The sequence below is a fragment of the Cetorhinus maximus genome, chromosome 3, assembly GCF_964194155.1.
Source record: "Cetorhinus maximus chromosome 3, sCetMax3.hap1.1, whole genome shotgun sequence".
NCBI lineage: Eukaryota > Metazoa > Chordata > Chondrichthyes > Lamniformes > Cetorhinidae > Cetorhinus > Cetorhinus maximus.
Window position 1 is genome coordinate 74,301,105 of NC_135881.1, and position 12,638 is coordinate 74,313,742.

Consider the following 12,638-nt stretch of genomic DNA (forward strand, 5'->3'; position numbering starts at 1 on the left):
TGAATTTTCCCAGTCCAGAGAAAGCGGCTTTAAGGCGGGGGTGTGAGGCAAGTTCATATTAGATCTCACATCAGACTGGCTCTGCAACATGTTTCTGCCTCCTTTTGCTTTTCCCAGAGGTAGGCTCCCAGCAGCAATAGCTATCCGCCTGGCAGTGATGGGTAGCAAATTAGGGTACTTCATAGGGCAATTAACCCCTATTGTAGAAATGGATTGAAACTTTTCCAACAGTGCACAGGCCCCCCCCTCCGGAGCTGCAAGATGGAGTGGAGGTGGCTTCATAACAGGAAATCAGAATCTCGAACCATGTGAGGCCTTTTATTAAGTTGTCAACATTAACTCTTAGCGCTCAGGTGTCTCCGGGTGAGGGGCATGGCATTGCAACCACGTTACGGAGATTAATGCCTCGGCTAATTTAGCTTTCGCTGCAGTGGTAGTTACTCCCCTCATTCTGAAGGCATCTCCTTGGTGCCACTGCCAGTCCTCCTGCTGGCTCCATTGGCAGTGCCCACACTGTGAAGGTAGCCGATGGCCCTACCCACAGGCCATGCCGAATGGATATCAAGATTCTGGAATCTGGTCACCATCCATAATTGGATAGGGTTCTCATAGGTGACCTTTCAATTGGCCTCCCCTGGGAAGATTATGTCTGACATCCTGCCATAACCAATTCTGGGTTCCCAACCATAATTCAGACCAACCTAGTCACCACCACCCACCCAGGGAAATTAAGCCCTATGTCTTTCTCTGTCCCTCAGTTTTATACGCTTTCTGAAATTTATATCATTTAATTCAAATACCAACTAAAGCTAGGAAATATCATCCTTTTTTTTCTCTAGTTCTCTCCCACAAGCACAGTCTGTAGTTTTCAAAAAACTTTTAACTGTAAATTTTACCTCGAAAAAGCTGATTAAACTGGTGCACTAGTTTATCTTCCACCAATTTTTCAAAACTACTGAATAGATTGTGATGATGAGCATTGGGCTGGCATTCATCTCTTCCTCATCTACATACTGCTTCTAAACAATATCATTGAAAGAGATGGGCCTGGGTGGGCAGTTTTCCTGAACAGCCAGAGGCAGCTTTGGATGTGAGCAAGCCACAGTACGGTGTGTCAGTTTACCCAGCGTGTTGCCACCTCCTCACGATTTTTCCGGAGGTAGCTTCACGGAGAAAGTGGTTTCCTGCCTGGCAGCGATAGGAATGCAAAAAATCCAATTATAGAGTAATTTGACAGTACTAATGGAAGAGGCACAGCAATTTTGCCAGCTTCACATGGCTTTATCTTTCCACTTCATCTGTACCCCGGCAAATAAAAAGATGCAGCTGCATAGCTGGAGGTGGAGGCTGTGTTACCGATGAAGGATATTTAAATGAGTAAATGGCAAGACTTGGCATTGAATGTAGAAGTCCTGGAGATGGATGTTTCCAAACGCCATGGGCCCCGGGAGCCTCAGCCGCTTCCCCCCCTCCCTCCCCGATACTGATGGTGGCTGCAGTGTTTCCCTGTTGCTCCTGCTGCTTGGGCCTCAGCAATGTCCCCACAGGCCACCTGGTGAGGGCTGCCGGCCTCCCTTTCAGTAGGCCACACTGTTATGAGCTCACGCCTCCAGAACCTGCCCGCCCTCCCTAACAAACACAGAAGTGGCGCACTAATTGACCACTTACTGTACAATTCAACTGGCAGGTGCACCACGACACTAATCGGGGTCAGGACCTGGAAATCATCCGGATGTTGGGCTCCTGATGCTCATGGCAAAATTCACCTCATGGGGTCAGCTTCCATATATACACTGATGACAACCACCCTTCCAGCTCTAATTCTGTACCTACTGGACTAGCCATATAAACACTGTGGCTACAAGGGCCGCTCAGAGGCTAGGAATCCTACAGCGAGTAACTCAACTCCTGACTCCCCAAAGCTTAGCAACATTCAGAATTGCAATACTGAAAAGCAGAGAATCTATTTGAAATTTATTGCAATTTTAAAACACTACTTTTTATTGACAGCTTATTGGTTGTGGCCATATTGTTCCATTGCTGATAACAACGTGAAGGCCTAGGACTCCCATGGTCTTAGTTTGCTAAAAAAATACTTTCAATACATAGTAAAAGCTTACATTAGTACACGAAAGGTCAAACAGATATTTGGATGTGTACTTTAGATGCTTACATCTACGTGCTTGCTGTTTGTAGTCAAAACAACTTAACTGGTTGAATGTTGAAAAGAAAAATGAAGCATTGTTTATATCATTTAGCTGGTGTCTCTCCAGTTTATCATTTATCTATCAGAGCTCAATTCCTGAGGATAGATTTTCACTCATGCTGTTAGGCAGAAATATGATACTAGTACACCTAAAGTGCTGGGGAAAAGCTTGACATCCTGATCCAACCGTCGTCAAATACGGAAGGGCCAACTTTATTATCTCTAAAGCACTTTAGGACATTCTGAAGTTGTGAAAGTCACTGGGTGGAATTTTCCCAGAATTAGTGCAGCAGCGGGTGGGTAAAATGGAGTCCTACCCGCCAACGAAATGGCGGTTTTTCACGCTGTATCGTCCCAAGCCCACCTCATTATTTATTCACTCCCGCAAAACACACCGTTTCTATGCCGGGCAGGCTCTTATTTTCCCACCTGCCATCACCCTGCTGTTGCAACACGCCTGCCACCATCTTTAAAAGGCAGCCGCCAGCAAAGCGCTCATTGCCACCAGCTCACCACTGCTGCCCAGGAGACATGGCAGCAAAGGAAAAAAAAACTACAGCTCCTCCATCTCCTCCTCTGCCAGCTCCTCTCTCCGTTGCAACACCAGGTTCTAAAGGGCACAGCAGACAACGATGATGCTTGACACCCTCTGCGGACTGTATTGCAGAGCTCCACCAGACCGGTCCAGGCACCAGAACGGCATCTTCAACATCCCGATGGTGTGCTCCACAACGTTGCAGCACGAGCCTCATTATAGCGTCACTCTGCTGCAGTCTGAGGCTGCCGCATGGGTGTCATCAGCCACGGCCTTTGTGGGTAGCCCTTGTCCCCGAGGAGCCAACCCTGCAGCTTCTGTGGAACCTGCGAGCGACTCAGGATGTAGGCATCATGCACACACCCTGGAAACCGTGTGCACACCTGCAGGATGTGTTTCAGGTGGTCGCATACCATCTGCACGTTCAGTGAGTGGAAGCCCTTGCGGTTGATGAAGTCCACCGAGTGTAGCGATGGAGACCTGAGCACCACACGAGTGCAGTCAATCGCACCCTGCACCTGTGGGAATCCTGAGATCAGGGCGAATCAAATGGCCCTTGCATCCTGGCTGTCCCGGTCCCGGGCGAAATGCATAAAGTTGTGTGCCATAGAGAAGATGGCATCTGTGACCTCATGGATGCATTTGTGGGTGGCGGATTGTGAAATCCCACAGAGGTCACCTGTGGGGCCCTGAAAGGAGCCACTGGCATAGAAATTGAGTGCCATGGTCACTTTCACAGCCACTGGCAGTGGATGCCCTCCATGTCCCCTTGGCGCCACGTCCTGTACTAAGTATGTCCGGGAGCTCCTGCTGCCCCTTCTTCATGAGGTTGCTATTCCTGCCTTTGCCAGGAGCCTCAGTCGCTCTCTCCTCCATCTTCTACGGTCTCTGTAGGCCATCAGGCATACAGCTAGGTCACCAGGATCCACGATCCTGACGTGGTCCTCCTGCAGCATGAAAGAGAGAGAGACGTGGTTATCATGGCTGTACTTAGCACCTTTGCTGGCCCTGTGTGACTGCCCCTTAACAGTTCCTGGATAGTGCTGGCCACCCCTCGGATGCCCAGAGATGAGTGCACTGCATGGCTGCCCTGTCAACCTCTGACCATGGGGGACACTGGTCCAAATCAGGATGCTGAAGTTGCAAGTGGCTATGAGCACCTCCAGCAGTGACTGCTGCATGGGCAGTGTTGGCAAGGAGATTGTACAACGTTTGCAGTCCAACTGCTCCGCAGTCCAATAAAATGGTGGTGGGTTTGAGGTCTGTGCCAGGGAGGTAGGGTAGGCTGGGAGGGGTTGCGTTGTGGGGGGGGGGGGGGGGGGGGGTAAATTATGGAGCGCCTGGTGGCCCTCTGGTGTATCTACGTTGCTTGCATGGGCGGGCAGGCTAATCATATCACTGTGGCTGTGCCTGATGTGTCTTAGTTGCAGAGGCATGGTCGGTTTATACAAGCGTCCCTAATGCACGGGAGTGGGGGAGCAGGGGGCAGGGAAAGGTATGGAGCGCTTGGTGGCCCTTTGGTGGCTCCATGTTACTTGCATGGGCAGGCAGGCTAGGAGCCCGACCCCAAGCATATCACTGTGGCTGCATCTGATCTGTCTTAGTTGCAGAGGCTTGGTCAGTTTATACAAGCGTCCCTAATGTGCGGTCACTCCCCTCACTTACCCTGACCCCTACCTCAATTGTCTGTGCGCCGGATGCAGTGTCAGGGCAGCACTTGACCCCCATCCCCACCGACAACGGTCGCCTCCGAGGCTGGCCAGCACTTGCCCCTGGACACCCCCCCCCGCCCCCCAACCACAGCAGTTGCCTCTGGGGCCAGGCATCAGTTGCCGCTGCCTCCAGGCACCCCTGAGACCTGTAAACAATGGGTGAGCTGTGGAGAACGCTGCTGCTCACTCACCTCAGTTCCCCCAAAGCCGCCAAGTGCACATCGCCTGCGTGTTGTTGTGAAACACATCGGCGTGCTTTCCCGCTGACATGGACGGACGATACGGCGGGTTCAAAGAGCCTGGAGGGATGAACTTTTGATTATATGTTGATATATTACAATTAGCTCCCCGCCGACTGATGCTGGGAAATGTGGCCTACCATCAGCGGGCTGAGCAGACGATTGCAACCTGCCTTCACACCATCATGAAGAAGGTGGTGCCATATTTTCCTGTGCACGCCACCTATCACACCCACCGCCAGCCGGCTCAGAAAATTCCACCCGTTATATAAATTCAAGATATTGTTGTTTTGTGCTATATATGTGGCCATCCATTGAGGCGAGGATTACACTCAACCATTGTGCTCTCATGGTCAAGTGGCCTTCTGGCATTCAGAGATGGATTTTAATGTGCAGACCTGTTGGGAGGGGAGTGGCGGCGGGGCAGGGGGTGGGGTTAGGAAACACAGAAATATGCTCAGCACATTTGTCAGTGGCTTTTTAACTCAGCTACTTCATTATCATTGAATGGGAAACCCAGAAGTACAATTGTTAACAGTGGGCGTGATGTGGACCCGCACGAGGAACTCTGGTATTTAATGGAAACACTTCAAACATGCGAGCTGAAGGAGTTGGAGTTGGCTGTCAGAGAACTGGAAGTGTTGCAATGATGGGCAAAGGCTGCTTCTGTTTCATGGATGTTTCCTGGACGTGCTGCTGGGGGCTTTGAAGAGCCAGAGGGAGATACTCTTCCCTAGCAATGGGAGGAAGAAGCCTGCAGCTAAGAGCATGTTGGAGGTCGCCAAGGAGGTTAGCAGCACGGGTGTGGTGCTATGCTTCTGTTCCCACTTCAAAAAGCCACTTAATGACCTAAACATGGCAGGAAAAGTGAGTATGGTGACACATTCATCTACATCCGGCTAGACACATTACCCTTCCCACTCTCTGCCTTCTCAAGCCTACTCCATCACATCGCTCCTCACACCCACTTACCTTGCTCATGCGCCCTTCCTTCTCTTTGTATCCACTTCTCCGCAGCCACAACTACCACTTACCCTCATCCTTAAGCAATGTCATGCCTCTCCCTCATAGACACCCTCATCAAATACACTCCATTCATTGGGTGAACAAACAACATTACACTCACTCCTACTTTTCTCCTTTCCTTCCTTGCAGGATAGGAGAGCACAGAACAACAAGGAGAAGGAGAAAACCGGAGAGGCCGTCCACTGATCATGCAGCTCACAACTGCAGAGGAGGAGGTGCTGAAGCTCAGTGGCCTTGGGCATTCCTGGTTGTTGGAGTTGCGGACAGGGAGATCCCAGCTACCTGGTGACATAATTAAATAAAAGTCATCCACGTGTAACATGCCACTGAGTTATTTTGATTTGATTTCAATAGGAAGTGAAATATGAGCATCTCCATAAAGATAAAGGCAAAATGCTGCTAATCTAGAAATCTGAAATAAAAGCCAAAAAAGCTGAAAATATTAAGCAGGTCTGGCAGCATCTGTGAAGAAAGAAACAGTGTTAATATTTCAGGTCTGTGAGAAGAAGAGACACAGACCTGAAGCCCACGTGCTGCTTTGTCTCCCGATGGCTGAGTCTGTCCCTGCACGGGTGCAGGTGGAGCAGTCTTTGGTGGGGCCCTTACAGGCTCCAACACCCAGAGGTCATCGGCCATGAATATCTCAACAGTTGGAGCTGGGACTTGAGCAGCCTGCCTCTACTCCTGCTGGAGTAACACAGGTTGTACCCCATTGGAGTAGCAGAAAGAGGAACAGTAAGTCTTTGTATGTAAAAATAAAATACTGCAGATGCTGGAAATCTGAAATAAAAACAGAAAATGCTGGAAAACCTCAGCAAGCCTGGTAGCAACTGTGGAGAGAGAGACAGAGTTTTCATTTTGAGTCCATACGACTCTTCATCAGAGCTGAGTAAGTCTCTGTAGTATGTCAAGGTATGCACATGGATTTCTGAGAAAGTTTTGTTTTGGTAAGTTTTCTTCTTTATTATAAACGTTATTCTTTTTTACTATTTTCCCGTCTTGTCCATTCTTGGGTTCTGGATGTTAAGTGGCCGTCTAAGTTACATGATGAGGAATGTGAGGATGTGAATTGATGGGTTCCAATGGGGGATTGTTGAAGGGATTGTTGATTGGTTGCAGGGCTGCATTGTATCAGTGGCAGGAAAGCAGAAAGAGTATTGTTTGCATTTTCTAATGGCATGGGTCCACTGGTGCAGCCTAACTGAGCCTTGCATTATTAATAACGGTGTCTGCGCATCCCCATCAGCAACGCATGGCCTTCATCAACCGCCTCGTCCTCTTCCTCCTCCCCCTCCAAATCATCCAGGAAGGATCTGAGCCCTTCAACTTGTTCTTCCTGAAGGTCCAAACCTCTCTGCTGCACTGCTGTGCAGAGCACAGCAAACCACAACCATTTTGAAGACCTTGGCTTGTGCTTACTGAAGCAGGCACCTCCAAATCTGTGCAGGTACCTGAAGCATATCTTCAGCATGTCAATAGCTTGTTCAATTACATATCATTGGTGATATGGCATTCAGTGCAACACTATTGGGCTTCAGTGTTGGGGGCCGTAATCTTAAGGAGACAGTGGGGGTCTTGGCAGCTGGCTGGAGAGCAGGCCCGAACCCAGCGCCTTCTCTTTCCGGAAGGCCCACTGCATCATGTGTCACTCGGTCATTTGACAGGCCAGCGGCAGGATTTCCCCCAGGATCAAGGATCTCGGGGTAGAAATCCCACCCACCAAGACCAGCCAGCCAATCAGAGGCTGACAGCTCTATTGAATGGTAGCACCACTCTGGGGAGGCAGTGGTTGCAGCCACTACAACATCCACCAAGGTCAAGCATCATCACTATATCCCAGGTCACAGGTGAGTGATGGAGGAAGGAGATTATGGTGTGGTTATGGTGCGGTGCGGGGTGGGGGGTAGGGTGATCGGAGGCAAGGGCAGCGGGTGGTTCTCAGTGGGCCTCCTCTTCCCGGTGTCGGATCCCTCGAGCAGGCACTGAGTGCCTTTGAATGAGGGACCCCTCCTACCCCCGGGAGCCCGCAAGCAACTCCACAGGGTTTTCTTGTCATGCACCCTGCATGGCGAGCACCTCACCCACTGCTGGATTCATACCAACAAAGGTGGGAGGAGGCCCTTAAATGGGAATTAATTGCCCGCTTAAGGGCCTCAATTGGCATCAGGGCACGAAGGCTGTCCACGGACCTTCCTGCTACAGATTTAATCGGGGTGGAGGGAGGAAGTGGCGGGGTCCCCACACGCCACCTTCCCACCTGATTAAATGAACCCCACCCCCACTCTGTCACCAAACCTCCGCCACTGTGAGGACAGAAGATGGTGACCGGGGTGTCTGACATATGTCATGAACCAAGTTTGCAGTGGGTATCCCTTGTTGCCAAGCAGCCACCTTTAAGTCTGCTTCCATGTCTGAAGGGATCAGGGAGCTTGGACTGCTGCAGGATTAAAGCATCATGGCAGTTGTCCGGGAATCATGTACAAAACTACATAAATATCTTGGAGCATAAACACCACCTGCTCATTGATGGAGTGGAAGCCTTTGTGGTTGATGAATACTCCTGGTTGTCCTGGGGATGCCCAGATTGCTACCTGTGTGCAGCCGATGACACCCTGCACCTGTGGGAAGGCAGCTAGAGCTGCAATGCCCAGCGCCCATTCATTCTGACTGGCAACATTGCAGACAAAGTTGGCATAATTAGCAGTCCTGGCAAACAACCCATCAGTCACCTGGTTTATACATTTGTGGTGGCTGACTGGGAGATCCTGTTTATTTCTGAAAGAGAGCCCTAGAAGTATCTGGAGGCAAAAATGATGAGGGCAGTGGAGACTGTAACAGCAACTGGTAATGTGTAGCTACCAGATGTACAGGTAGTAGGTTAACTTCAAGAGGCTGCAGGTACCTGATACCACTGACGTGACATCTTGATCCATCTGAGACACGAGTGTCCAGACATGTTAAGGATACCCAGCCTCTGTTTATAGACCTTGTTTCATGGGTATTGCCTGCTGTGAGCAGGGCCTATCTGCTAGTCCTCTCTCCCCTGCCTCCCTCTCTACTGCTCACCTCGCTGATCTCGCCTTCTGTCCTGTGGGGCTACAGGTCTGTGAGCAGCAGGTTGTTGCAGGTACTGGTCCTCATCCAAAGCACCGTAATCACAATGTGATAGGGAAAACATCCAAAGTGTAGAAAGTAACCTCTCAGTGAAAGCACTGTGTACAAACCCTTTCCCACCAACAGGTAAAAAAGCAGCTGTGAGTACTGAGTGGATCATTGGCATAGTTGCCTAAGATTGGTTCAGCTCTTCAGCTGATGCTGTCCACTTCCTTTGCTTTCACTGCCGAGTTTCAGCAAACCCGGGAAACCCGGGAACCCTACGTTGAAATATGGCTCTAATTGAGTGAGTACCATATGTTAATTGACAACTGAGGAGGCTGTGTGCCCACTGCCTAACGTGCTTGAGTGAAATGCGGAAGTGGGCAGGATGAGCCTGGCTTCCCGACCCGCTGACATTTTTCCCAGTTTTAATCCCACACTCAAACCTATGTGTTCTCCTACATTAAAATTCAACCCTCAGTTTCTAGACGCTCACACAGGAAGAACATTTGCCTGGGGAGCCAGACCCATGTAAGAAGCTAAGGCTTTAAGGAGTGGAAAAGCCAAAAGAAGAAAATTAAGGAAGAAAAGAAATCTAAAAAGTTGCTGATCAACTTCAGAGCACATGAAAATTAACTATAAAGCTAAAGTTTTAAAATTGTGTCAGTGTAAAAAATCTGTTGGAATTTTCTTTCAAAGAAGGGGTGCCAAAAACCCATAGGTCCCAAATATCATCAAGCTGAATTCTTGGCGTTAACACCAGATTGGTACTCTCCATCACTAACAACACTGGAGATCGCAGTCAGCAGGAGGGCACATTATTTATTTGGGGCCAGTGGGTACCAATGCTAGTACAGCTGGATCTCTGATGTCCATGTGACTGTAAAACATAGTGACTGCCCACCATGAACATGGAAGTGACTAAACCCTGAGTGCCTGAAACTCCATACTACACTCTTCAGGTGTTCATGTGATGAGATCACTAACAATAATTAATAAAAATTACCTTTTCATTGGGGTCCATGCCATTCCCTTCATTCAGATTGTCCAGTGGGAGCCATTTGTGCCCTGCTAGAATCTGGTACATTGCTCTGTAACAGCCTCCAGTTGTATGCCGAGTCTGAAAAGCGAGGATACTTGGAGCTGCTGGTGTAGAGACATTAGGCTAGATTTTCAAGGAGTCAGAGATACTCCACGGAGGGGAGAAAATGGCGACTTGGACCCATTTCCAGGATTCCCGACATCATTCCCGAAGTTTCCAATTTTCAGGAGTGCCTTTTAGGGGTGTGGGCTGGTATGGTCATTAGCCCACACCCTAAACTCCTGATTTGGCTGGCTTTATTGTAGGGATTGGCATATCCTACTCCTCCACAGTTTTCCTGGAATCTTTTCAAAGAGTCATTGTTCACCGCACCTCAGAGGTGCCATGAACCATAGTGTGCATGAGAGAACCTTTTGAAAGATAAGTTCAAAAATGCTCCTCATACTTTCATGCCAATGGATGCCCCCTGGCACTCCCTATGGCCCCTCATGCCCCCATGCCAAGGTACTTTCCCCCAGTAACCTCATGACCCCACATGCCCCCATGCCATGCTATTGCACTTCTAAGCCCATTTGCCCACTATACGCTGTATAGAACCAATTAACCCTATAGTGAAAATAGGATATGTAAAAAAAAGCTTTAAAAACAGCCATTCATTGATAACATTCCACTTCTTTAAAAATAAACTCCTCTTTACTACAGGCAAATAAAATATCAATCATCCAGACCCTTAAAGTATCAATAGCTGAAACTGCAGGCACTTGAAACATATAAATGATATAAATGTAAATGAACATTGTGCAATTGACAGCAGCAATCAGAGAGCCAGAGCTGTCCATCAAGCAATGTTTTCCCTGCGGCTCAGGTGTTTCAGTACTCTAGTAGATGCCTGGGCTCTCAGCCAAGCCTCATTATGCATTCTTGGCTGAGGTAGATCCTGGGCGTGACCTGGTTATCCTGGCTGTCTATGCAATTAGTTCCCATACCTTGGATTTTCTCAGCCAAATAGATTGGTGCTTCTTTTAATGCCCAGATCAGTGCCTATGTCAGTGAGATAACACTAAGACGATATAGGGCCATTGGGCGAGTGGGAAATGTACTTTCATTACCTCTAGAATGAGCTACTGGCAGGTCCTCATGTAAGAACATGTTAGTATCATTAATACTGTCTTCTCTTCTGTACCGTTCCAGGGCACACACATGTTTCAATCGCTTGGATCTCCCACCATATCCATCACATTCTATGCTTTATGAAAAGCTGCTCACAGCAGTGGAAGAAACCAACACTTTTGGACTTGAATAAAAGAAGCACTCACTTCTCACGAGGAATAGCACTACTGCAGTGAACAGCAGGCATCCTTGTCTTTACAACATGTGAAGCACAAAATGTGCATGTGCAAAGTGGATGCCTCATATGTAAAGTATTATGGACAGCACTTCCTGATTTCTGAATTAACCAAGGAAGGAAGGAAAAAAAACATTAATGTTGAACCATTGTAACTATTTCCTGCTTGGTTTCATTTTTTTTAATTTTTGTAAATAAACATTTCTCCCAAAGGAATGGACTATAGACAATCTCATGCAATTAAAGCCATTCTTTTCTTGGCAGGGCCACTTAATGCTAAAGGCAACTAATGTAACCTCATTAGCACATCTTCACAAATTAATGTGTAAGAGCCATGGATTGTAATCAAATTCAATTGCAAATTCACAAAAAGGATCTACCTTTGATTTGTGGAATATTTTATGGAATTTCACTGTCAGAAAAGTACATATTAATTAGCTGATTGGCTGGTTTGAAAGTCACATGATACTCAGGCTGCACTTCCTGTACAATCATGCTGCTGTATAAGAATGTCAATAAAACTAATTTGTTATGCCACAATATTTATGGTCTTCTCGTTAGGCAGCCGCTCCTCAAATTGTCCTAAACAATTGCCTATGTAACAGTGATTATCAATATTAGGAGCAGACAACAGTGATGGTGGGTCACTGCAGACTTCAGGCCAGACAGGTTAAAACAGTGAGACTTCGGGACAGAGAGATTAAAACAGCGGAACTTCGATTGAGAGAAGTTAAAACAGTGAGACTTCGGGACAGAGAGGTTAAAACAGCGAGACGTCAGGAGAGAGAGAGCTTAAAACAGAGAGACTTCGCAACAGAGAGGTTAAAACAGTGAGATTTCAGGAGAGTGAGGTTAGATAAGAACATAAGAAATAGGAGCAGGAGTAGGCTATTCGGCCCCTCAAGCCTGCCCCGCCATTCAGTAAGATCATGGCTGATCTGTCCCAGGCCTCAACTCCTCTTTTGTGCCAGCTCCACATAGCCCTCAACTCCCCAATATTCCAAAAATCTATCTACCTCCTCTTTAAATACTTTCAGTAATCTAGCCTCCACAACTCTCTGAGGTAGAGAATTCCAGACATTCACTACCTTCTGAGAGAAGAAATTCCTTCACATATCAGTTTTAAATGAGTGTCCCCTTATTCTGTAACTATGTCCCCTAGTTTGAGATTCTCCCACTAATGGAAATATCTTCTCAATATCTACCCTGTCAAGCCCCCTCAGAATCTTGTACGTTTCAATAAGATCACCCCTTATTCTTCTAAACTTTAACGAATAAAGGCCTAACCTGTTTAGCCATTCTTGATAAGTCAACCCCTTCATCCCAGGAATCAGCCTAGTGAATCTCTTTTGAACTGCCTCCAATGCCAGTATATCCTTTCTTAAATACGGGGAGCAAAACTGTACACAGTCCTCTAGGTGCAGCCTCACCAACACC

General features: G+C 47.9%; 1 protein-coding gene across 1 annotated transcript in view; it reads left to right on the forward strand.

The window, feature by feature from the left end:
- Positions 1-11,735, forward strand: part of LOC144678727 (E3 ubiquitin-protein ligase HECW1-like) — a 676,338-nt gene extending 664,603 nt beyond the window's left edge. Inside the window, exon 29 of the mRNA XM_078538571.1 lies at positions 11,048-11,735. Coding sequence (XP_078394697.1) covers positions 11,048-11,159 — 112 coding nt within the window. The 3' untranslated portion in view covers positions 11,160-11,735. The remainder of the gene's footprint in view (positions 1-11,047) is intronic.
- The last annotated feature ends 903 nt before the right edge of the window (positions 11,736-12,638 follow it).